Genomic DNA, 26518 nt, shown 5'->3' with positions numbered 1-26518 from the left:
ATAAACATAGAGTATGCTGGAAACACTCAACAGATCCAGTAGTGTTTGAGGAGAGATAGAGATAGATAGATAGAGAGAGAGACAGAGAAACAGAGAGAGACAGAGAGAGAGATAGAGAAACAGAGAGACAGAGACAGAGAGAGAGAGATAGAGAAAGAGAGACAGAGAGAGAGATAGAGAGAGAGAGTGAGATAGATAGAGAGATAGAGAGAGAGAGAGAAACAGAGACAGAGAGAGAGGAGAGAGAGGGGGAGATAGAGAGAGAGAAACAGAGAGAGAGAGAGAGGGGGAGAGAGAGAGAGAGAGAGAGAGAGAGAGAGAGAGAGAGAGATACAGACACAGAGAGAGAAACAATGCATCTCCCTCCCCATCATGTTCACATGGGCGTGCCCCAGGGCTGCGTACTGAGCTCACTGCTGTACACTCTGCTCACGCATGACTACAAGTCCAAACACCCAAGTGATCACATTGCCAAGATGGCCGGTGACACAACAGTGGTGGGGCTCATTGCCAATAGCGATGAGACAGCTACATAGAGGAGCTGGTAGAGTTGGAGGCTTGGTGCCAGGCAAATAACCTGTTCCTCGAGGTCAACAAATCAAAGGAGAATGTTATCAACTTCAGGAGAACTTACACCACTCACACCCCTCTTCACATCACCCGCACAGCAATGGAGACCATGAGCAGTTTCAAACTCCTGCTAGTGCACATCATACACAACTTCTCATGGTTCCAGAACACATTCTACACAATCAGGAAGCTCACCAAGGCCTGATTCTGCTCCTATACCTCATGGTCTTATGGTTTCCGAGTTTTCTATTTTCTGCCCATTGGGAGGGCTGAGAAGCGAGGAAGTCAAGATTATCTTGGCTATTTTACCAAGCCAGTGACAAGTGTAGTCAGAGGCCATGGAAAGTAGCACTCTTTCAGAATCTTACGTCCCTTTCTCTACCCATCTCTCTCTCTCTCACTCACACACACACATTCAGCAAGTCAAGAGCTCTATGGAGGGAATAAAGTGTTGACCATTATGACAATCACCTATTCTAATGAGGGGTCTCAGCCCAAAATATCAGCTGTTTATTCCTCTCCACAGTTGCTGCTTGACTTGCTGATTTCCTCTAGAGTTGTGTGCATGTACTACTAAAGATTTCCAGCAGCTGCAGAATCTCTTGGTCCGCGGAGGGAAGGCTGGTTTCGGTGATGCGTTGAGCTGTGTGTTCAACTCTCTGCAGCCCCAGGCAGAGCAGTTGCCGTACCAAGCCATGATGCAACCGGAGTGTTTCTATAGCTCAGCAATAAAAAACAATTGAGGGTAAAGGGGACATGCTGAATTTGTTTCACCTGCGAAGGACTTTCTACCTTTCATACACAACTAAGTTTCCACAACCTTCTTTGGTAAACAATCCATTCTTTGTTAGGAAATTTCCTCTCAGATTAATCCTGTTGGATCTGGCTGCTGAATTGTTATTTCCTTGGTAGATTAACAATTAATTATCTCTTGTATTTTAAGTATTTTTATATGCGCCCAACAGTTGATTATGTTTCCTAGTGGCCACGGTGTGTTTATGCTGTTGTTCAGTGAGTCCCTTGGTGGTTAAACTGGTATGATTCTGGAAGCTTCTCTGATACTGCATTACTTGAATTAGAGCTTTCTAACTGGTTGAGTCTTATCTACAAATTTGAATGGATTTTTCTTGTCTATGTAATATTAAAGAGCTGACCACGAGGCCCGCACCATTGTTTTGCTTCTATCTTTCTAGACTTAGCAAACCTCCATCAGGGTTCAAAGTAAATTTATTATCAAACTATGAGATTCATCTTCCCACACACAGCTATGAAACAAAGAAACAACCGTGAAATCCATTCGAGAAGGAAAAATCAAACACCAGACATGCAAGAAAAAGAACGAATTGCACAAACTGATTGCTCTGGTCCTGTACTCGCTGGAGTTTTAGATAAGGAAAGTCCTCGACAGAGTGGACATGGAGAGGATGTTTTCTATAGTTGGGAAGTCTAGGACCAGAGGGCACAGCCTCAGAATAGAAGGAAGTCCTTTTAGAACAGAGATGAGGAGGAATTTATTTAGCCAGACGGTGGTGAATCTGTGGAATTGCTTGTCACACAGAGGGCTGTAGAGGCAGAGTCACTGGATATATTTAAAGTGGAGATTGTTAGATTCTTGATTAAGCAAGGGCATCAAAGGTTACAGGGAGAAAGCAAGAGAATGGGGTCATAGGAGCCATGATGGAATGGTGGAGCAGACCCAATGGGCTGAACAACCTAGTTCTGCTTCTGGGTTAAATGGTTTCATGGTCTGTTCCTTGCAAAGAACCTAATCTCCCTCATAGCACAAAGGAATCAAATTGGGGAACTACCTTAGTTAATTTTATTAAGCTGATCAGTCACTCCAGACCTTTACTTTCTCCTATTTCTGTCTGTGCCACAAAGACAAACAAGATATCCATTCAAAAGCACAAAGAGATTCTGCAGATGCTGGAAATCAAGAGGAACGGGCACAAAGTGCTGGAGGAACTCGGCAGGTCAGGCGGCATCTACAGAGAAGAATAAACAGTTGCCGTTTCCAGCAAAGACCCTTCATCAGGACTGGAGAGGAAGATGGGAGAAGCCAGAATACAAGCTTCAAGTGATAGGTGAAGCTAAATGAGGGTGAAGGTAGGTGGGTGGGGGAAGGTCATGGGTGGAAGAGGAACAGGGCCAAAGAAGAAGGAGATTTTAATATAAACTCCATGCCCACATTATTAGGTACACCTGTAAATCTGCTCAAATCAGCCAATCATGTGGCAGCAAGGTCAAGAGGTTCAGTTGGTCAACGATTCACTTTATTAGGTACACCTGTACACCTGCTTGTTCATGCAAATATCTAATCAGCCAATCACATGGCAATAACTCAATGCATAAAAGCATGCAGATATGGTCAAGAGGTTTAGTTGTTTTTCAGAGTGGGGAAGAAATGTGATCCAAGTGACTTTGATTGTTGGAGCCTGACAGGGTGTTTTGCATATCTCAGAAACAGCTGGCCTGGGATTTTCATGCACAACAGTCTCTAGGGTTTACAGAGAACTGTGTGAAAAAACAAAAAAATATCCAGTGAGCTGCAGTGCCTGAGAGGTCAGAGGAGAATAGCTAGACTGGTTCAAGTTAACAAGAAACTCAAATAACCACATGTTATAACAGTGGTGTGCAGAAGAGCATCTCTGAATCCGCAACACGTCGAACCTTGGAAAATGGATGGGTTACACAACAGACCATAAACTTACACTTAGTGGCCATTTCATTGGATACCTCCTGTCCCTAATAAAGTGTCCACTGAGTGTGTCTATCAAACTACTCTTTGCCTATAATTTTAAAAATTTGTAAGAATAAACAATGCAATAACTTTTCGTTCTTACATTCATAGTCAATGCATTAAATAATATTCTATTGCATTCCTTAAAATCAATTGGACTGTTGCCACTCATGTGGTCCCCTGTGGCGGGACACTACAATAATTGAGGATCTTCCTCACCCAAACTGGCGCCTCCCTCTCCAGTCGCAAAAGAACCCTATACTGTAGTCCAGCTGCACCAAGCTTCAGTGCGTTCCTCAGCACGTACTCATGCACCCCGGCTTCATTCCTCTACGGACATCTCAATGTGCTGGTAGAACAACAGGCTTCAGGCAAAAGGCAGAAGAATAAGGCATCTGAGAGGATTGATATTCATTCAACCCAACCACTCTGCGATTTTGTTTTGTCAAATATAATTTCTTCTCTCAGTCTGTGAGGGACTCCATTTAACTGATTATTTCTCTGTAATATATAGAGTCATAGAACACTGCAGCGCAGAAGGCCATTCAGCCCATATTGCCCATGCTGAATTAATTATCTGCCTAGTCCCATGGACTTGCACCTGGACCATGTACCAATCCAAATTTCTCCTAAGTGTTGCAATTGAACCCAAATCCACCAATTCCACTGGTAGTTTGTTTTACTCTCTCATCACCTTCTCAGTGAAGAAGCTCCTCCTCATGTTCCCCTTAAATATTTCACCTTTCACCCTTTACCCATAACCTCCAGTTCTAGTCTCATCCACCTCAGTGGAAAAAGCCTGCTTGCATTTACCTATTTATTCTCCTCAAAGTTTTGTATAGCTCTATCAAATCTCCCCCCATTCTTTTATTCGAATATAAGACCATAAGACTTGGGAGCAGAATTAGGCCTTCTGGCCCATCAAGTATGCTCTACCATTTCATCGTGACTGATCTATTTTCCTCTCAACCCCACTCTCCTGCCATCTCCCAATAACATGCTCTGACTAATCAAGAACCTATCAATCTCTCCCTTAAATGCACGCAAGGATCTGGCCTCCAACATTCTGGCTTTTCAACATTCAATAGCTTTCAATGAAATCCCTCGCCATCCTTCTAAATTCATCTGAGTACAGGCCCAAGGCTTTCAATTGCTGCTCATATGTTAACCCTTTTGTTCCCAGAATCATTCTCATGAACCTCCTCTGAACCCTCTCCAATATCAGCACATCCTCTCTTAAATAATGGGCCCAAAAATACTCACAATATTACAAGTGAGGCCTCACCAGTGCCTTATAAAGCCTCAACATTACATCTTTGCTTATATATTCAAGTCCTCACAAAATGAATGCTAAACTTGCATACACTTTCCTCACCACTGATTCAACCTGAAAATTAATCTTTAGGAAATCCTACATGACACCTCCCAAGTCCCTTGGCACCTTGGATTTTCGAATTTTCCTCCTGTTTAGAAACTAGTCAATGCTTTGTCTGTGAATATGTTTAGAAGACATTGCAAACAAAAGAGATTTTGCAGATGCTGGAAATCCAGAGTAACACACAAAATGCTGGAGGAACTCAACAGGTCAGGCAGCATCAATTGAGAAGGATTAAGTCTCCTTAGCGATGATCCCTAGTGAAGGGTCTCGGCCCAAAACGGCATCTGTTAATTCCTCTCCATAGATGCTGCCTGCCCTTCTGAGTTTCTCCAGCAATCTGTGTGTGTTACTTTAGAAGGTATTGCTCAGTTTGTCTCTTTCTGGATTTCTCATCCAGTTTCCCATTTCCTCAGTCTCCCTTTGCAAAATTCCAAAATCCTCAAGCCCACTGCTTTTTTAGTACTTTTAAAGCTATCTCCTTTGATTAAATATTACTTTGATATTTATAGCTATAGAGATACAGAAGAGGTGTCAGGGTTAAGTTCATTACGCAGAGCGTTGTGAGTGCATGGAATGTGCTGCTGGTGACGGTGGTGGAGGTGGATACGATAGGGTCTTCTCAGACACTCCTGGATAGGTACATGGAGCTTAGAAAAATAGAGGGCTACGGGTAACCCGAGGTAACTTCTAAGGTAAGGACACGCTCGGCACAGCTTTGTGGCCGAAGGGCATGTATTGTGGTATAGGTTTTCTATGTTTCTATGTTAAGGCAGCACCGTTTTCCTGATGAAGGGTCTCGGCCCGAAACATTGGCTACTCTTTTCTCACGGATGCTGCCTGACCTGCTGAGTTCTTCCAGTGTTGTGTACATATTCTTTGATCCACAGCATCTGCAATTGTATTTTTCTGTTTTGACCGTTTTCCCAAATATACTCAAATATAAATATACATTTCAAATACTGAGTGAAGTAGTAGTTTTTGGAGTACTGCAAGTCTGTGATTTTGCTGTTGCTTTGCTCATGCTTAAGTACTCGGTGGCGGGTGCCAATGTTTTTTTTTTGCTGGTGGGGGGAGACGGGATTGTTGCTTGCTGCTGCTGCTTATGCGCGGGAGGGAGGGGAGCCGCGGGGGGGACTTTGGGGTTCTAACATTTAACTGTCATTCATTCTTTGAGGGCACTCCTCTGTTTTTGTGGATGGTTACAAAGAAGAAGCATTTCAGGGTGTATATTGTATACATTTCTCCGACATTAAATGTACCTTTGAAACCTTTGAGACAGTAAGATATAATAGGAGAATTAGGCCATTCGGTCCATTGAGTCTGCTCTGCCATTGCATCATGGCTGATTTATTACCCCTCTCAACCCCGTTCTCCTAACTTCTCCCCGTAACTTTTGATGCCCTTGCCAATCAAGAACCTATCTACCTCTATTGCAAATATACCCAATGACTTATCCTTGACAGCAGTTTGTGCCAATGAATTCCACAGATTCACCACACACTAGCTAAAGAAGTTCCTCCTCAAGTCCTTGCATTCTGAAGCTGTGCCCTCTGGTCCAAGACTCACACACTATATGAGCATCCTCTCCACGTCCACTATCCAGGCCTTTCAATGTTAGATAGATTTCAATGAGATTCCCACCCCCCCGCCACCATTGTTCTTCTAAACCCCAGCGAGTACAGGCCCAGAGTCATCAAACACTCCTCAGCACTGATGATGGAGTACCCTTTTCCCAAGTTAGTTTACCACTGACGAATACAGAAAACTGCCTCTTATACACTCCACAACTCTGTCCCCACAATATTCTACGAATTTAGTTTACTTAGTCAAAATGTAGATGAAAGTTCCTTCTGATTACTTTATTACCCAAAGTCCTGCACCTCAAATTGGCTGATTTCAAACTTCAAAGTAAATTTATTATCAAAGTACAGTAGCCAAAAAGGCTATTGCAGTTACTTGGAAATTGGATACATATTTAAGTATAGATCATTGGAAGAAAGAAATTTATAGCTGTATTCCACTTGAAAAATTACATAATTTAAGAGATAAATATGAAACATTTTTGAAAATTTGGCGCCCTTATTTACAAAAGACAGGATTAAATATATAGGTGCTCCGAAGATGAAATAATTGGTTATTTGGGGAAAGAAATAAATATATATACTAAAGTTATTACGAACTCCATGGAGCATGTGGAGATCTTCCGATATCCAGGCACTCTTTCTTTCTTTTTTTTCTTTCTTTCTCTTTTTTTTTCTATAGGGATGCTAGGGGGGAGGGGTAATATACATTTTTTTCCATACTTTTATTTTGTAACTACTTGAAATACAATTTAAAAAGTTTTTTTAAAAAAGTACATGTATGTCACCGTATATAACCCTGAGATTCATTTTCTTGTGGGCATACACAATAAGTCCATAATAGAATAATAACCATAACAGAATCAATGAAAGGCCACACCAACTGGGGTGTTCAACTAGTGTGCAAAAGACAACAAACTGTACAAATACAAAAAGAAAGAAATAATACTAAATAAGTAATAAATAAATATTGAGAACATGAGATGAAGACTCCTTGAAAGTGAATCCGGTGGTTGTGGGAATACTTCAATGCTGGGGAAAGTGAAGTTAAATGAAGTTATCCCCTCTGGTTGAAGACCCTGATGGCTGAGGGGTAATAACTGCTCCCGAACCTGGTGGTGTGAGTCCTGAGGCTGTCACTATGGGTTATATGTCTAAACGCAATCATACCAACATTTCCTGCCTTTTCCTATACCTTAACTGCACCCAGACTGATTCTATGGAGGGACCGTGCACAAGCTCCTGCTGACATCAATGGTACTGAGATGAGAGTTTCAAGCTTCTAGGAATGATCACAAAAAGCCCGTCCTGTCCAACGCATAGACACCATGGATAGGAGAGCTTACCAGTGCCTCCACTTCCTCAGGAAATTTGGCATGTCCCCTCACTAATTTTATAGTTGCACTATAGGAAACATCATATCGGGGTGTATCACCGCTTGCTACAGCAACTACTTTCACCGTGACCGCAAGAAACTGCAGAGAGTTGAGGACGCAGCTCAGCACATCATGGAAATCAGCCTCCCCTCCACTCCTACACTTCCTCCTGTCTCAGCAAAGCAAAAATTATAATTTAAAGACTCCACCCATCTCTTCGATCAAGCAGAAGATACAAAGGCCTGAAAGTATGTGCCACCAGGTTGAAGGACAGCTCCCCGATGTTATGACTATTGTACAGTCACCCAGTACAATAAGATGGACTGCTGTCCTCACAGTCTTCATCATTATGACATTGTACCTTTTTGGCTGCATGCATTCCACTTCTGCATTGTGATATTTATTCTGCACTGTTATTGTTTTCCCTTTGTCCTACCTCAATGTACTTCTGAATACAAATGATCTGTATGGACACTATGAAAGATAGGTTTGGCACTGGATCCCACAATAACCTTTCCCTCAACATCATATAGTCATAGAGCACTACAGCACAGAAACAAGCCCTTCAGCCCATCTAGTCCAGGCTGGACCTTAATTCTGTCTAGGCTGTAACTTGACCATAAACCTCCCATTTGTGTACTTATCCAACTTCTCCTAACTGTTGAAATCAAACCCACATCCACCACTTCCACTGGCAACATTTCACCTTTTACCCTTAACATCATGGACAAGAGAGCTGTTTCCAGAGTCACCCAACCTCAGTGGAAAAAGCCTGCTTGTATTTAGTCTATACGTCTCATAATTTTGTATATGTCTAACAAATCTTCCCTCATTCTTCTATGTTCTGAGGAATAAAGTCCTAATCTAGTCTTCCTTTCCCTGTAATTCAGGTGCTTAAGACCCTACAAAGTCCTCTGTACTATAAGACCATAAGATACTGCAGCAGAAGTAGGCTATTTGGCTCATCGAGTCTGCTCAATCATGGGCTGATCCAATTCTTCCAGTCATCCCCACTCCCTTGCCTTCACCCCATACCCTTTGATGCCCTGGATAATCAGGAACCTATATATTTTTGCCTTAAATGTACCCAATGACTTGGCCTCCACAGCCACACATGACAACAAATTCCATAGATTTACCACACTCTGACTAAAGTAATTTCTTTGCATCTCAGTTCTAAATGGATGTCCTTCAATCCTGAAGTTGTGCCCTCGTGTCCTAGACTCCCCTACCATGGGAAATAACTTTGTCATATCTAATCTGTTCAGGCCTTTTAACATTCGGAATGTTTCTATGAGATCTCCCCTCATTCTCCTGAACTCCAAGGAATACAGCCCAAAAGCTGCCAGACGTTACTCATACGGTAACCCTTTAATTCCTGGAATCATTCTCATAATTCTTTTCTGAATCCTCTCCAATGTCAGTATATTCTTTCTAAAATAAGGCCGAAAACTTCACACGATACACCGAGCGTAGTCACACGAGTGCCTTGCAGAGCCTCTACATCACACCTCCAGAAATGAATGAAACATTGCACTTACCTTCTTCATTGCCGACTCAACCTGGAGGTTAACCTTTAGGGTGTCCTGCACAAGGACTCCCAAGTCCCTTTGCAACTCTGCATTTTGAATTCTCTCCCCTTCTAAGTAATAGTCTGCTCGTTTATTTCTTCCACCAAAGTGCATGGCCATACACTTTCCAACATTGTATTTCATTACTTTTTCAATCTTATCAATACCTTTCCTGTAGGTAGGTGACCAGAAATGCACTCGATACTCCAAATTAAGGCTCACCAATATCTTATGCAACATCAACATAGCATCCCAACTGCCGATCTCAGTATTTTGATTTGTGAAGACAAATGTGCCAAAACCACATTGACCTCATAAGCTCACCAAAGCTTCTACTTCCTCAGGAGGCTAAAGAAAATTGGGATGTCCCCGGCAATCCTTATCATTTTTAATTGATGCACCATAGATAGTCTGTCTAGATGCATAATGGCTTTATGTGGTAATTTCTCTCCACGTGACTACAAGAAACTGCACAGTGCTGTGGACACAGCTGAGCACATCACAGGAACCAGCCTCCCATTTACACTGAACAAGAGAAAACCCTGCAAATACTAAAAATCAAAGCAATATACTCAAAATGCTGGAGGAACTCAGCAGGCCAGGCAGCATCCATGGAAAACAGTAAACAGTCAACATTCCGGGCCGAGATCCTTCATCAGGATTCCCACCTACATGCAGTGGCCACTGTATTAAGTACTGTAGGTACCTAATAAAGTGGCCACTGAGTGCAAGGTACATAAATAACTGCTGGGTTTCAAAGAGACTCATTCCAAACTGTTAAGAAAAACATTATACTTGAAGTGCTGATACTTCCTCATTTTTTGTTCACCTCTGAACTGGAAATGCAAGGTCAATTAAATCTCCCCACACTTGCATTCAAGCCCAGCGTTAACGAACTCAATCATCAGGAAACAAACCCCAGATCAATTGTTGCAGAAACATTCCCTGATTAGCAACTGATATGGCTGCTTCCAATACACCCAATCAGTTCTAATTTGCGTGCAATGAAACAGCAGAAATTGTAGCTTGGTGCCTCGCACCACACTGCAGCACTGCGGCAAAGCTGTTCCTCAGCATACAAGGCGCCCTTGGGGGAAGATGATGGCAATGTTGGCAATGAGGTAATGCCAGGAGAATACTCCCAAAGTCAAAACTAATGTCAGTGAGAACAATAATGCACGCACCTCACAGCCGCTGAATAGCAACAGATACAAAAATCCAGCCGACAAACAATTCAATACTTCTCTGCGTTGTGCTGATGCTATTAATAACTAATCAAAATGGACGCAACGCACAGTCAACACTGGTCCACGATGATTATGTTACACCAAACTCATTTCAAGATATTAATCTGGTCTGAAATATTGATCGAACAGTCGAGGGGTTGAAAGAACTAAATCCCTGTGGAAAACAGCAAATTTCATGACATATGCCAGTGATATTAAACCCGATTCTGAACTCTGTCTTACAAGCCAGCTGGGGTTGAGAAATAGATTCAATGAGAGGTGTGAAGTCCTCAGAAGGCCCGCATCAGCTAAATAATCAGATATTTGCGGTGGGGTAGCTGGTGGTTACTGAAGTGGTCTCGGGACCTCTGGATAAAAGTTTGAATCCCTGAGCAGCCGTTCATTTAATTATTGCACAGAAAACGCTAGATGAACTCAGCTAGTCAGGCGGTATCTTTGGGGGAAATTGAACAGTCGACATTTTGGGCCAAGACCCTTCAACAGTTCATTTAATTAGACAAGTTCCAGAATAAAAGGTTTGTATCAGTCGTGACAACTGTGAAAGGACCAAGATGTGGTAAAAGTGCAGGACACCAGAGTAGCATAGCAGTTAGAACAACACTAACGCAGCGCAGGACAACTCGAATACACTATCCGTAGGGAGTCTGTACGTTCTCCCAGTGAACCATATGGATTTCCTCCGGGTGCTCCAGTTTCCTCACACAGTCCAAAGACGAAACAGTTAGTAAATTAATTGGTCTTTGTAAATATTCTGTGATTAGACTAGGGTTAAGTAGGTGGGTTATTGGACCAGAAGGGCATGTTCTGTGCTGTATCGCTCAATAAATAAAATTTATCCTCCGGGATAGGAAATGTGTCCTAGATACCTGGTGTGGCTTTACATGCCATTGCAATGCGATTATTTATTTATTGATATACAGCACAGGATAGGCTCTTCCCACTCTTCGAGCCACGCTGCCGAACAATCCTAGCCTAACCGTGGGACAATTTATAGTAACTAATTGACCTACCAACCGGTATGTCTTTGGAAGGTGGGAAGAAACCTGAGCACCCGGAGGAAACTCATGTGGTCATGGGTAGAACTTACAAACTTCTTCCAGGCAGTGGTGGGAATTGAACCCTGGTCTCCTGGACCATAAAGCATTGTGCCAATCACTACTGTGCTGCCCCATATGATTGCACGTCCTCTCAGTCCAGGGTAGCTGGTGATTGGCAGCAAACACTGGGTGTTACACCATTGACAAGTCCTATCAATGAACATAGACATTAAAATAAAACACATCTGATTATGTACAGTCCCTACCTGTTTGGTCATTGAGTCTATCAGCCGCACAAATAAATCCTGTTCTGTTCGTATTCCTGTATGGGAAGCCAAGGGGAGGAGAGAATAAAAATAGATTAATATGAATGTTTCACTACATCATATAGCCATAGAGTCATAGAACCCTAAAGCACATTAACAGGCCCTTCAGCCCATCTAGTTGCTTCCGAACTTTTAATCTGCCTAGTCCCATCAACTTGCATCCCGACCATAGCCCTCCACACCTCTCTCATCTGTGTACCTACCCAAACTTCTCTTAAACACAACAGTTCATAAACAGGCCTTTCAGCCCACCTAGACCCTGCCAGACTGCCTAGACCCATTGAGTTGCACCTGGACCACAGTCCTCCATACCCCTCCCACCCATTACCTGCCCAATTTTTTCTTACATGCTGAAATCAAACCCGCATCCACCACTGCCAGAGGCAGCTCGTTCCACACTCACACCACCCTCTGAGTGAAGAACTTCCCCCTCATGGTCCCGTTAAACAGTTCACCTTTCACCTTTAACCCACGACTTCTAGTTCTAGTCTCGCACAACTGCAGTGTAAAAAGCCTGCTTGCATTTACCCTGTCTATATCACTCATAAAAACAGAACTAACTTCTCTACCAGTGAAGTAGACACCTATTACAATACCTAAGAGTTATGGAACATAGAACACATTAGCACAGAAACAGGCCTTTTGACCCATCTAGTCCATGCCAAACTATTACTCTGCCTAGCCCACTGACCTGCACTTCTATTTTGATATTACAAATGAAGTTTGCAGAAAACTGTAACTGAAATTGATGAGCCCTCACAGAAATATCAGCAAAAACCACCTCATATCTGGACGTCAAAGCAACTTGCATTTTGAAGTTCTAGTATCCAAACATTTACCTATCCAATCCTTAATTATAACAGGTGGAGAAGTCCCTGTTAGACACTGTCAGGGATGGTGGTAGAGGCAGATACATTAGGGCCATTTAAGATACTCTTTGATAGACAAATCCTCCAAGAGGACCACAACCTTGCCATGGTTTGGAGCTTTGCGTCCCTCAGTGGCCCTGTGAGCTATGCTGGCTGGAGTCGGGGCTTTATGCCTTGCCTCTTGGTAGGGTCACCCATGCCAAACAGGTCAAAAGGTAGAGTATGGACTTGGAGTAGCCCACCAGCCCTCCAGGTTTGTAGATTCGGCTCAGAGCTAACAACCTTGACTGGTAAAACAGAATTGGTACGGAAACAGCAATGAAGAATCCTGTATCGGTGTGCGATGGCATTCCTGAGTTTTCACCCGGGACTTGCATGACTGACAGTGGTGAAAACCGAGAGGAAGTTACTGACATGATGAAGGAATCCCAGAACACCGTCAGAGATGGAGGGCCTTCACTGCTGCCGTAAACACCAACGGCATAACGGGTAAGAAGTGGATGAGAGTGAAATGTGAGGGCTATGCAGGAGGGAAGATTGACACTAGGTTAAAAGGACATCATGGTAGTGTAATGGTTTGCTTGACACTTTACAGTGCCAGTGACACTGGTTCAATTCCCACCACTGCCAATAAGGAGTTTGACCGTTCTGTCTGTGACGACGTGGGTTTCCTCCCAAGGATCAGTAGGTTTATTAGTCACATGGATGTAATTGAGTAGTTCAGGCTCGTTGGGCTGAAGGGCCTGTTACTGCGCTGTATCTCTAAAAAAAGCACGGTGTGGCCAAAAGGCCCGTAGCGTGCCGTACCCTCTGAGTTAATTTGTTAACTGAGTTCCACCCTCTGAGTTAATTTGTTCAGTTAATCTTCATCTTTCTGTCCCTCAGTCTTTCATTTCTTTCCACTTCCTTTAACTTTATTTATTTTCCAAATCTTTCTATCTGTCCATCTCTCACTCCACCCCCCCCCCCCCACCCCACAACATCGCGCTCTCTCTGTCTCCGAATGATCCGTGTGATGTTTTGCAATGCGGCCAGAACGTTGCCTTTCTATTGTCTCTTCCCCCTTCAGCAAAACCTCGTGAACCAAGGCCAGCCCAGTCAAACAAAATAATTTTTAAAGAACGCAATACCTACAGAAATATGAAAATTCCCCCCTCCGTGTCGGTGGTTCTACTTTATAGCTAACTGGAGACTGGAGCAACCCGGGCCAACAGGCCCTCCGCTGTAGGTTAGTGGATCAGATTCTACAGATGCTGGAAACCCGAAGTAACAGGCACACAGAGAGTGCTGTTGGAACTCAGCAGGTCAGGCAGCATCTCTGCAAGGGAGCCGATGTTTCAAACCGCGGTCCGTTATCAAGACCTGCGGATTTCGCCCGCTGTGTTGTCTGTGTTACGTTAGATCACGCCAGAGTTGAATGCGAGCCCGCTGCGAGAAGGCATGCGTTTGTTATTGTTTTCGCAATGAGGCACAACCGAAAACGAATCTCAAAGTAGTATATGGTAACACACACGTACTTTGATAATAAATGTACTTTGAACTTTGACTTGTTAATATCGCGGAACCCAGCTTCGGCTCCGGACGGGTCATTATCGTCTGTGTGGGGAATAAGGTTATGAAACGGTGAATAGTTCCTTCAAGACCCGGGAAACGTACACCGCCAAACAAAAATCAAAGTAAAGGACGCTATTCTTGGTTATTTAAGCACTCAGTAGGTCAGAGGCTGTATGTGTTGGCAGAAACGGCAGCGTGGCGGTTAGCGTGACTGTGTTACGGTGCGGACAGCAAAGGTTCAACTCTCGCCGCTATCCGTAAGGAGTTCGGACGTTCTCCTGTGACCGTGGGGGTTTCCTCCGAGTGCTCCGGTTTCCTATCACATTCCAAAGAAGTGCGGGTTAGAAGGTAAGTTGGCCACATGGGTGTAACTGAGCGGGAAGGGCCTGTAACCTTGTTGTATCTCTGAATAAAATTTAAAAATTAGACAGAATTGACATTTCAGGCTAGCCTTCGTCTGTAAACAACTGCTGTCGTATTGATGATGGACTCCGATCTGAAACGTTAACTGCGTTTCTCTCTACAGATGCTGGCTGCAACTTCCATCTTCTGTTTTTATGGAAGTTATGACGCATCTCCCTCACACAACTGGGCGCAGAAACGGCGGTTTAAGTGTGTTTGCCAATCCCAGATGACCGCTTGAACGGCGGAAAGTCAGAGACACAGCCAGCTCGATCATGGGCACGAGCCTCCCTAGCCTCGAGTACATCTTCAGAAGGCAAATACATCAAAAAGATGGCATCCATCACCCAGGACATGCCTTATTCGGGTTGCTACCATCAAGAAGGCGACAGAAGAGCCTACAGACACACAGTGTTTTAGAAACAGCTTAACCCCCTCCACCATCAGATTTCTGAACGAACAAACACCCCACGCGCACTATCTCGCTGTTTTTAGACTGTCTCTTTGCACTACTTATTTTATTTATAAATCTAGAATTTATATTACAATAGGAAATGTATATTTCTTACAGTAATTTATAGCTTTTATTACTATGTATTACAATGTACTTCTGCCGCAAAACAACAAATTTCACGACGTATGCCTGTGATATTAAACCCGATTCTATTTTTACAAAACTAGTTTTACAATGAAGCTTTTATATTTAATATATATGGCAACGTTCAGTTTCAGAAATTCGAGATAAACTTTAAATATAATTTTAATTTGTTCTTATTGCTGAATAAAAATTTAAGTATCCTCAATATCAAATTATATGTGAAAGCTTCTAAAAAAACTTAGAATGCATATAATAGAAATAGTAGCAAAGTTCTGTGCATAACTTTTACGATGTTAGGCTTGTAATTAAACATACTTCTCTCACTTTCGACATATCGCTGGATTTAAAAAGACGCGAATATTTGCCGTTTTGAAAAACACTTTGAATCGGTGTAAACCTGTTCCTGAAATCGGAGTGATGCCGGGCGTTAAGTAGAAACGTCGGTTTTGAGAGACCTTTTCCCAGACAGGATCATGGTTTTTTTTAAATACTTATTGTGCATTTTAAGTACAATAATAATTTGTTTAGCGTGTGTTGAACTGTTTTAAGAAAGAAACACCATACAAATGTCAGCGAACATGGGAATTACTGGATAAGATGCGTGCTGCGCTGAGCTGTGAGCAATCTCGCTTCGAAAAAAGAAACAAAACGACGAAAGGGTTTCGCTACGTACAAGTAAAAAGGCTGGAATATTTGCGCTGGGAGTTTGGGGAGCTCAGCAGTGTATGGTTGCGATTCTTACCGTTACTGTACAGAAGCTGTAATCTGTAGTGAACGCCGTTGTTCGTCTTCTCCCCGTTTTGCTCCTGCGGAAAATGAACTACCTGTGAATATGATTCAAACGCAAGACAGGCAGCGCGCTGTATAAACGCGACTTTGCATTTACTTGAGTTTTATTGTTTTAAAAACAAAATTAAAACTGTCCGGAAAAAAAAATTGCGGTTGTAGAGTTTGCTCGGTTTTATTTTCGCCCGCAGAACAAGGGGGGGGGGGGGGGAGCGATCAGTTTGAGCAGAATTCCAATCTCGGCGGCTGAAGGATGTCGAACATTAAGACGGAGGAAACTTCAGGGCGAGAAGGTAGAAAGAGGACTGAGCGTGAGAGATAAGGGGATGGGGCAGAGCTTAAAGGGCGGTTGAGGAAATGAGAGGGCGCGCAACAGAAAGGGCAAGGGGTGTAAATGTAATTAAAATTAAGACCCGGGAATTCAACGTGGCGGGGCGAGGAACTGGCATGGAAGGGCAAAAAGACGAGGCGAATTTGTAGGAACCGTTATATGAAACTTACTTTTTCCTTCTCTACAAAGTCCACAAAAGCAGTCCTCTCGATCTCCACGGGTTGCCCTTGTCTGTCGTAGAGAGCCAGTACGAAGTGGAAAAAGTTGGACTTGCGAAGATTGGACGGCGGCTGCTTCTCAAAGTGTGACCGGGCCAAGCCTACCCCACTGCGGGCACAGAACGGCAACACACCCGCCGATTACTAAAACAATGCACGGCGCAACTCGGACTGACCGTTACAGCGAACTTACCGAGGGAGTGGATACAGTTACCACCTCGGCGGGGGAAGAGATGGAACAGTTCCTTTATCATTGTAACACAATATGGTTTTGCACTAAATGAAATTAACATCTTGTTCTTTATGGATGCTGAATGGAATTCTCAATTACACCCCTTACCGCACAGTTAAACACCGAATAAAAATGCTTTATTAATCAAGTTGTTCTGAAGTACGCCTAGGTAAATTGAAATATCAGAGTAGTATAATTTCGCCAGTCGGGGATATAACGTCCTGTCCATATTCGGAACGCAGTGTATTCAGAGCCAGCGACTGAGGGAGAGGGACGGGACACACACTGAGAGAGAATAATTTAGAAAAGGGTTTGGAAACTTTACACCCTTTGCATTATGTCGGCGCGATGCGTAAATAGATGTGCTTGTGCAGAACGAGATCGGTCGGGAAAAAAATAGGAAGAAGATAATGGCCAGTGAAAACTACATCCAATGTACCAGGAGCTCGTCACGTTAGGGTTGTTTATTCCAATTTACAGTCGGTGAAGCTGGCTAGCCGGGAGAAGTTTTAGAAACGGACCCAGGGTGAGTGGGCGAGTTCTGTACCAAAGTTGAAATTCCCAGTTCCACTATCAGACGGGGTGGGAAGGGGGCGAAATGAACGAACGAGAAATGTAAACAGAAAGAGAGAGGGAGGTGGATACAGAGATAAAGAGCAGAACAATATAGGCGATTGGAATGGGATGCGAAGTGGGAAAATTAGAGGGGAATTATATCAGAGAAGAGAGAAAGACGTAAAAATGAAAAGATAACCAGAGAGCGAGAGAAGATTTTTTTTAAAAGAGTGCAAAGAGATCGGCTCAATAAAAAGCAGGGAGAAAGAGAATCTCGGACAAAGCAACTTGACGGGGGGGATGGGGGTACATTTAATTCATTTTATCTTCAGCTCATTGAAAGATCGAGATATTCTCTCTCTATCTCTCTCTTACACACGGGGGGGGGGAAGAGAGGGAGGGAGACAGAGAGAGAGTGGGGGGGGGGGGGGGAGACAGAGAGAGCAAAGTCCCATCCGGAGAGTACGAGGGCCAGTAATCCAGGACTCGCCGTCAACCCGTACACTCAGGGCAACGGCAGAAATTGAAGCCAGTATTCCCAGCTACACAATCAACCCCTCACCTCACCCCCCCCCCCCCAATGCCGTGGTGCCTCACCGATGAAAGAGAGAGCCCGCACTAACCTCTGGGCAGCTGTGTTGGCGTCCAGTATCCCGCCGGACTGAATCCAGGAGCGAACGGGATTCATCCCGGCAACCAAAGGTTCCTCCTTCATGTTTAAACCACCTCTCGGCATGTTCTCCTGAAGGGTAAACATTAAGCCAGCCTTCGTGTCTGCCTGCCTGCCGTCCTGTGTACGGCTTCCAGGAGAGCCGTAGTAGTTATTTTATGTGAGTGTATGTGAATTTGTTTGGTTGTGTTATGTGTCGCTGCCAATCCACGCTGCCGTCCCCACAGATATCCCCGGAGCGAGCGGCTGATGTAAGAGGAGGAGAGGAGAGAGAGTTGCGCTTGAGATCAGTCCCCCCTCCTCGGCTCTCAACGAGAGGTGAACATGTTGGCTTTTGGAAGCGCTCTCTTCTCATTCAGCAGCGCGAAGTTGCATCCGACACCGCCGGTGTGAGCCACAGAGAGAGGGATGGAGGAAGCAAAGCGGGTTTTCAAATCCTGAAAGCAACGCTACGGAGAGGGAGTTATCCATATAACGATCCAAAGATTGAGGAAAGCTTTTTCCTCTCCTGCATGCCTTCCCCCCTCCTTCCCTCTCCACCCCACCTACTCCCCTACCCCGGGGGAGAATGGCGTGGTTTGCAGTTCAGCGATTGTCTCCTATCCCCTCTCTTTCTCGGCCCCCCTCCCCTCCCCTCCCTCCCTCCCTCCCTACCCGACTCTTTGTGACTCTGCTATCCCAAAGGAATGCACCTTCTCTTGGGCTTGCAAGTTGCCAAATCTCCCTCCCTCCCTCCCTCCCACCCACCCACCCAGCCAAGAGCTGGGGGGGGGGGGGGGGCGATCTAATGGAAGGGATAGGGAGGAGGTAGAAGGTCCGGGGGTGTGGTTTCCATTCCAAATAAGGGCATCCTTATTTACATCTCTCGTCGAGCTTCCTCCGGGATTGGCTGGAGGCGGAGTCGCAACGATGACATCAGTCACCGCTCACGTCACTCTCCGAGTTCCAAATAAGAAATGACATTTCAGGTAGAGTTTTAACTCTTGGAGGACCAGATTGTCAAGCCCATCGTTTAAAGCCTAAATCGGCAACGTGTGCAATATCATCACATGTAAAAATATAGATAATATCGATATTAACTTTCTGTAGAAATTATCTGAAATACTGGGCGCATCACAGTAAATTTATTATCAAAGTTAACATATTACACATACACCACCCTGAGATTGGTTTTCTTGCGGGCATTCACAGTAAATACAAAACATAATAGAATCAATGAAGAACCGCACACAACAAAGATAGGCAAACGTCCCATGTGCAAAAGACAACAGACTGTGCAAATTCAAAATATCATAAGAATACTAAATAATCAATAAATATCGAGAAATTGACTTGTAAGAGTCCTTAAAAGTGAGTCTGTAGACTGTGGAATCAGTTCAGTGCTGAGGTGAGTGAAGTTATCTTCTCTGGTTCAGGAGCCTAATGGTGAGGATAATAACTGTTCCTGAATCCGGTGTTTCGGGACTCGAGGCAGCAGCCATCTCGAAAGCCTCACAACTGCATCACTGCCACCTGAAGTGGAGCTCCGTGGGCTCCGATGTTGCGCAGCGGAATCCCACCTGCATTGGTATCGTATCATCGCAGCGCTCTCTAACAATAACCGCACTGAATTGAATGCACGAGTTCAGGCTTTATCCAGTGACTTAAAGCCCTAACCAGGCAGTTCCGCTCAGATGGCAAGAGTGCGCTCGTCATTTTATTCAAATGAAATATTTTCAGATATTTCTGAACTGCGGGGATCATACGAAGACTTGTCTTAAGTTATTCATTTACAAAACGTGGTATTTAGAACAGACTTAGATAGCGCCGAACATGATGCCGAATTGAACTGCAATTTTCCTGCCTGTATATCTTTCCAGTCCCTGTACATCCATCTGTCTAACGACCTCTTAAACGCCCCTGTTCTATCTGATCCCACCACTAATACTACAAGGCGTGCATTTAAGGTTATATGGGGGTAAGTGCAAAGAATGTGTAGGGGTCAGGTTTTTTGATACAGAGAATGATGCGCTGCCAGTGGTAGTGGAGAAGTTTAAGAGACGCCTCTATCCCCACCATTAGAGCCATGCCATCTCACAGCTACCATGAACAGGAGATAGAGCAGCCTGAACTCCAACATCACTAGCTTCAGGAACAGATACTTCCACTCAACCGTAAGCTCACCTGCACAAGCCGGAACACAGCGACACTTTGACCACTTCGCGCTAGAATTTACTTTTTTTAATTCTCATCGTGTTTTCTTGTATAATTTATGCACAATTTGATATTTTTGTGAAGGCTGTTTCTTTGATGTTGTGACTGCAATGCTGCTACAAGAAGTAATTTATCGTACCTGCGCATGCATGTACTGCACATAACCTATATTGTCTGCCTGAACCGCATTTTCTCTGTAACTGTAACACATTACTATTGCGCATCTCTGTCAGAGTTTTAACTTGTACTACTCAGCGCACTGATGTGATCTGTATGCAAACCCAACTTTTTCACTGTACAGCAAGTAATCGATTTGCCATTTTAAGCTCCATTTTGACTTCAGTTTTGGTAGTCATACCAGTTTTGTGAAAGAAAAAAAAATGTTTAAAACAAACACTGAAGCTCTTTGAAACATGTACTAGAGATAAAGGGAGGACTAGTAGATATAGTATACTTGGATTTCCGGAAGGCATTTGATAAGGTACCATGTGAAGGAAGCAACAGGCCATTTTAACATCTATCAAAGAGAAAGCAATAGAAACTTTCGTTGAACACATTGGGACTTATTTCATGCAATCAGGCAAACTCAGTGTAAGTTTTGTGAAAAGGAAGTCTGAGTTGACCAATTTTTTGGAGTTCTTTGAGATATTTATTTTATTTATTTAAAGATACAATGCAGAACAGATTCACATCACACCAAGTCGCACCACTCAGCAATCCACCCACTTCACCCAAGCCGAATCACAGGGCTATTAACAATGCCCAACTAACCCACTAACTGGTATGTCTTTGGACTGTTGCAGGAAACTAGAGCATCCAGAGGAAACCCAAGAGGACACAGGAAGCAGCGGACTCTGGCATTGAAGTCCAAACTCCAATTCCCTGAGCTGTAATAGCATTGTGTTAACTGTTACACAGGCGCTAGATAAAGAGGAGCCAGCAGACACAGATTTCCAGAAGGCATTTGATAAGATGCTGTTAAAAAAAGTTTCTGGAGAAAATCAGCATCCATGGTGATAATTTGTATTTTGTTATGTAATGACATACAGTGCCCAGGACTTCTGGACCATAAATCATAATTTCCTTTGAAATAGTGTCATAGTATATTTTACATCCACCTGAGACTGTTGACTTTATCATCACAACATTCAATAGCAATGTCTTGGTGCTGTAAAAAAATTCCAGATTAATTCTCTTCATGGTCATCTCTCTGAGTCCATGGTTTTTTACCTAAATGTTGAGCATCCTATACACTAAGACACAGGTCATAGATCTGGGAGTCCTACATTTCACAGAAGTATACAGAATGATCCTAGTCTTCCACAAAATCACTCATGTCATCCTGTAATTCAGGATTACTTAAGTGTTATTGCCAATATTCTTCTTCATAATAACTCATAGATTCACAGCTCAGAGTGAGACCATTTGGCCCATCATATCCATGCCAGTGTCCTGGAGCTACTTAGGTTGCACTCAGTTCCTGGGTCTTAGCCTAGAACCCTGAAAGTTACTGATTCACATAACTTTTAAATATTGACAAAAATTTCATCCCTTTTGTGGCAGTGAATTCAAAACCCACAAATTATTCTTCAGGTAAAATATGTTTTTCTCGTCCAGTCACTCTACCAATTAATGTAAACACATGTCTGTTTTTTATCTGTCTCTCTGCCTAAACAAGTTTCATCCAAGCGTTTAATGTTGCAGGTTAGTCCCTACTTCGTGCACTTGAAGTGACTCCTTTCCCCAGCTCAAGAATGTTTAATGTCATTTCCAGTACACATGTAAAAGAGAATGAAATAATAATCTTTTATTAGGAAACACAAAGCAATAGCCCTCCCCATCTACGCATCTACAAGGAACATTGCCACAGGAGAGCAGCATCCATCACCAAGGACCCCACCATCCAGAATGTGCTCTTTTCTCACTGCTTCCATCAGGAAGAAGGTCCCGCGCCACCAGGTTTAGAAACAGTTATCACCCTTCAACCATCAGGCTCCTTTCCTGAACCAGTGTGGATAACTTCACTCACCTCAATATTCCACAACCTATGGACACACCTTCAAGGACTCTATGATTCATATTCTCAGTATTATTTATTCACTATTTATTTATTATTTTTCTATGTTTATTTTGTATTTGCACAGTTTGTCTATTGCACGTTAGCTGTTTGTCAGCCTTTGTAAGTACAAACATTTGTAGTTTTTCACTGACTGTTGCATTTCTTCGTTTTACTGTGAATGTCTGCAAGAAAATGAATCTCAGGGTGATCTATGGTGACATGAACGTACTTTGATAATGAATTAACATTGAACTTTGATGGAATTATCTCCATCTGCAAGATGCCATTAATCATGAAAAATTCACACAGGCTGCTACAAGTGATGGAGGAGTTAAAAATCCTAGAAGGTTGAAAGCCAAGTGTTGTTTAAAAATAACTGCAGAAACTGGAAACCTGAAATTTAAAATAAAACTGAAAACGCTGGAAACACTCAGCAGGCAAGGCAACATCCATGGAGAGAGAATCAAAATTTCAGGTTGAAGACACCTCATATGAACCGGTTCTTTGACTAGATATGTTATTCTCTCTCCCTCTCTCTCCTCTCCCACCCAACGGGTAGAGCTCTATCTGCTGATGTTTTGCATAAAATTTAATTGGCCATTTTCAGAATCTGCAGTTCTTGTGAATTTTTTGAGACTTTTTTGATACTTCAGTGCAGTTCTGAATGAGCACTAAACTGTCAAAGGAATATTTCCCAACACTGCCAAAGGGTAACCAAGCTCCTTGTAGCTGCCACTTATTAATCTCAACCTCTGTTGCTACTTCGTCTGTGTCCCTTCACCTGCCCATCACACTTTCTCACCTGGATCCACCAATCACTTATCCCACCACTTTCCCTCACCTCTTTAAACCAGTCACATCACCTAAACACTGAACTTATTCCATAACCTATGAACTTATTTTCAAGGATTCTAGTTTATTTTTTTTGTACCATTTATTTACTTTTTTTTAAATTCCCAGCTCAAGCTGGAAAACCTGAGTTACAGGCGTAGCCAAGCAGGCTCATTTGTCAAATGCTAGGAACTTCTGGACTACTCTAGTGGTCTTCAGTTTTGCGACTCTCTGGAGACTTACATAACTATTGCTGTGTAGGCCTGATTGTGTAATATTATTGTGTAGTGAATTTGGGATGATACCAGCTGCATGTATTACTATCGGGACAATGTATACCTTGTTACTGGACAAGTCTTCGAATTTCCTCTTTTAGTTCAGCATGCTTCTGGTATTTTTCACTTAGTGTTTGGAATGACTATGTCTACTAAGTAAGTCGTTCTTGCTTTTTTATCCTACAGTATTACATCAAAGTACATGCACGTCACCATATACAACCCTGAGAAGCACAGTTTACTGGCACCAACTTGTTGTATCCCCTGCAGCCCCCCCCCCCACCCCGCCACGACCCCAATCTTGCTAAGTCTGGTTGGTAATTATGGTTGCACTATCTGTAATATTGGATCGGTCGTAATATAGTTTGTTGGACTCTGACTATAAAACTGGATCAGGCTTGTATTTATATTAAGGTACGATTTCTTTTCGGAGTTTGTATTTTAAAGCAAGGTTTTGGTGAATGATGTTTACCACTTGATTGTGCCTGTGTAAGTAATCAGATTGAGTTAAACTGCTGCAGGTTCCTGTAATGTGTTGGGTTGTTTCTGGTTTCTCTTGAACGTTTCCTACATTTATCACCTTGAATTTTTATGTCTTTCATTATGTATTTTTGATAATTCTTCTGTGTTACCGCAAAGAAGAGGTCTCTAACTGTGAGCCACGTGCTTGAAAATTCCTTGTTAACATCCAGCCTGCTCAGATCATGGGGTTTTCTTCCATGAAGGGCCGTGCTCTTCCATTGGTTAACTTTTTCTTGTGTAGCGATAATTTCTTCATTTTTCTGGGATGTGGTTTCATTTAACTTCGGTGGTGTGGACTTCTTCTCAGAATTGTATATGCTCACGTGGAGCGCTGAATCCTATTGTCATTCATATGAGGATATCCTCAAACCAGGGGTTCCCAGCCAGGGTTCTATGGACCCCTTATTTAATGCTATCGGTCCATGGCTTAAAAAAGTTTGGGAACCCCTGCCTTGGCTGTTTTAACTGACTATAATGTAATTTTTTAAATGTCTACTATTTCCCTTCTTCCTTCTGTCCTAGGTAGTGTTAATCTAAATGCACTTGAGTCTACTTTGTCATTTAATTTTTTTATTTTCTTTGTAAATTTTCTAGATCGGTTCTGGATGCCAAAAGAATATGCCAATATGGATATAGCTAAAGTGCTTATTGCCTTCATTATATTTTTATTATTGAACTCTGGCAGATTTTTTTCAGCCTTGAAGTAAATTTTGTTGAAGTTTTTCCCTTTATCGCACTATGATCTATTTTTTGTGCTTGTTGATACTTATATAGTTCATGTAAATCCACCAGTTATATGGTATCCTGCTGCTCTATTTTGTATTCTATTAGCTCCATTGTACCTTTCCTTATGTTTAATGCTCTGCATGTATCTAGTTCAAGGGTCATGTTTATATCTTCAGAAAATAGTCCTACTATTTGAATTAATTGTCTTAGCTTTACAGATGAAAGAGTGTATAATTTCAAATCATCCATGTATGGAAGGTGTGTCAAAGTATAATTCGTTAGGCTGTCTCTGATTTGATAGCCTATGTTCAACCAATTCAGTGAATTAGAGAGCAGGTTTAAAGCTAGACAGAACCATAGTGGGCTTAGAGAGTCACCCTGGCCAATGCCTCAGTTTATTTTGATAATGGTGGTTGTTCTTTATTGGCTTTTAATAGATAGGGTGATTATAGTGTGCCAATGCTTCATCAGATGTTGCAGGAATTTCACAAGTATTAGGTGTAGTTTGTATATATATTAAGAGCTTCTATTAAACCATGAGTGTGGAACAGAATCAAATGTTGTTTGGTAATATAACAACATGAAAGATTTCTGCTTCTTCTCCGGGCTTGATTTAGAATTACAGAATTAGTTGTTCTTTACATCCTTTCATACTCTTGTGACATCCTTTCTGCTCTTCTGAAAGTATATTGTGGTTATTATTTATTTTCTATTTGCACAGTTTGTCTTCTTTTGCACATTGGTTATTTCTCCATCTTTGTGTGTGGTTTTTCATTGATTCTGTTGTATTTCTTTGTTTTCCTATGAAGGCTGTTAGGAAGTTTTCTGGAGTTATGCTAATATAGCAGATATTAATTCAAACAAAAACCAGTCTTCAGTTCTTAATGTAAATTGTAAATTGCAAGCAGTAAATTTAAGTTAAAAGCAGACCTTTGCCAATAAATAATACTCTCTGTGGAACAAAAACTATGAGATATGGCTTTCAAAATGGTGACCACATGGTGCTTGCATCAGCCAAATATTAAGACAATGAGGCTGTGTTAATTGGCATGCATCAATCCAGGCAACTGCGGATTTAAGTGGTTTTCACCATTGTACACAAGTTCAGGGAAGCTTGTTGACCAGACTGATGCAATCACATAGCTCTATCAACAGATGGGCACCTGGCTCTCTGTTATCAAAAGTTTTCGAGTATCTGTGTTAATTAGTTTCTCCCAGCAGAGACATTTGAACTTTCAGAGGTGTCTTACCAATTCAACAGTGTTTCCACTGTAAATATATACCTCAAAGGAACAATTTGTCAACCCAAAGTACTGAAGTAAATAATGTCATTGTAGTTATTGAAATAATATAGAATCACCTACCGTTGCATGCTGTTTGCTAAGGGTATAAGAATCTGATATACTTTGAGGTTGGGGGACTCTGCTAAGATCCTCTTCAAGAGAATATCTACTTGTCATGATGAATAAGGACTTTCATATCTACGACTTCTCCAGTTTCTGCAGTGACAAACAGTCTCAACAAAATCTGCATAAAATGTATCTCAGGGTACTGTATGGTGTCAAATGCATACATCCATAATATATTTACTTTGAACTCTTTCAGTCCCGATGAAGGGACTTGACACAAAATATCAATTGTCTATTTCTCTTTCCATATATTACCTCACCTACTGAGTTCATCCAACAGTCTTTTTTTTCTTTTGGCACTGGATCCTAGCTTCTGCAGTCACTCGTGCCTCTAACATCTTAATTTTGTTCATCCCTCCACAGACGCTGCTTGACTATCAACATGCTCAGGGATAGCACATAAGCATAGTAGGTAACACAAGGCTTTATAGCACCAGTGACTAGGGTTCAATTCCCACAGGAA

General features: G+C 42.5%; 1 protein-coding gene across 4 annotated transcripts in view; it reads right to left on the bottom strand.

The window, feature by feature from the left end:
* Positions 1-18234, bottom strand: part of LOC132391943 (transcription factor COE3-like) — a 432097-nt gene extending 413863 nt beyond the window's left edge. For all 4 annotated transcript variants that reach the window (XM_059965751.1, XM_059965748.1, XM_059965749.1 and 1 more), the window contains exons 1-4: positions 17994-18234; positions 16536-16692; positions 15991-16054; positions 11766-11821 (exon numbers count right to left, since the gene is read on the bottom strand). In XM_059965751.1, the coding sequence (XP_059821734.1) occupies positions 11766-11821; positions 15991-16054; positions 16536-16692; positions 17994-18127 (411 nt within the window). In that variant the 5' untranslated portion in view covers positions 18128-18234. The remainder of the gene's footprint in view (positions 1-11765; positions 11822-15990; positions 16055-16535; positions 16693-17993) is intronic.
* Positions 18235-26518: the final 8284 nt, after the last annotated feature.

This window comes from Hypanus sabinus, chromosome 3 (assembly GCF_030144855.1).
Source record: "Hypanus sabinus isolate sHypSab1 chromosome 3, sHypSab1.hap1, whole genome shotgun sequence".
In the NCBI taxonomy this organism is placed as follows: domain Eukaryota; kingdom Metazoa; phylum Chordata; class Chondrichthyes; order Myliobatiformes; family Dasyatidae; genus Hypanus; species Hypanus sabinus.
Note: the sequence above shows the minus strand (reverse complement) of the source record. Positions and strands in the feature narration are given on the sequence as shown.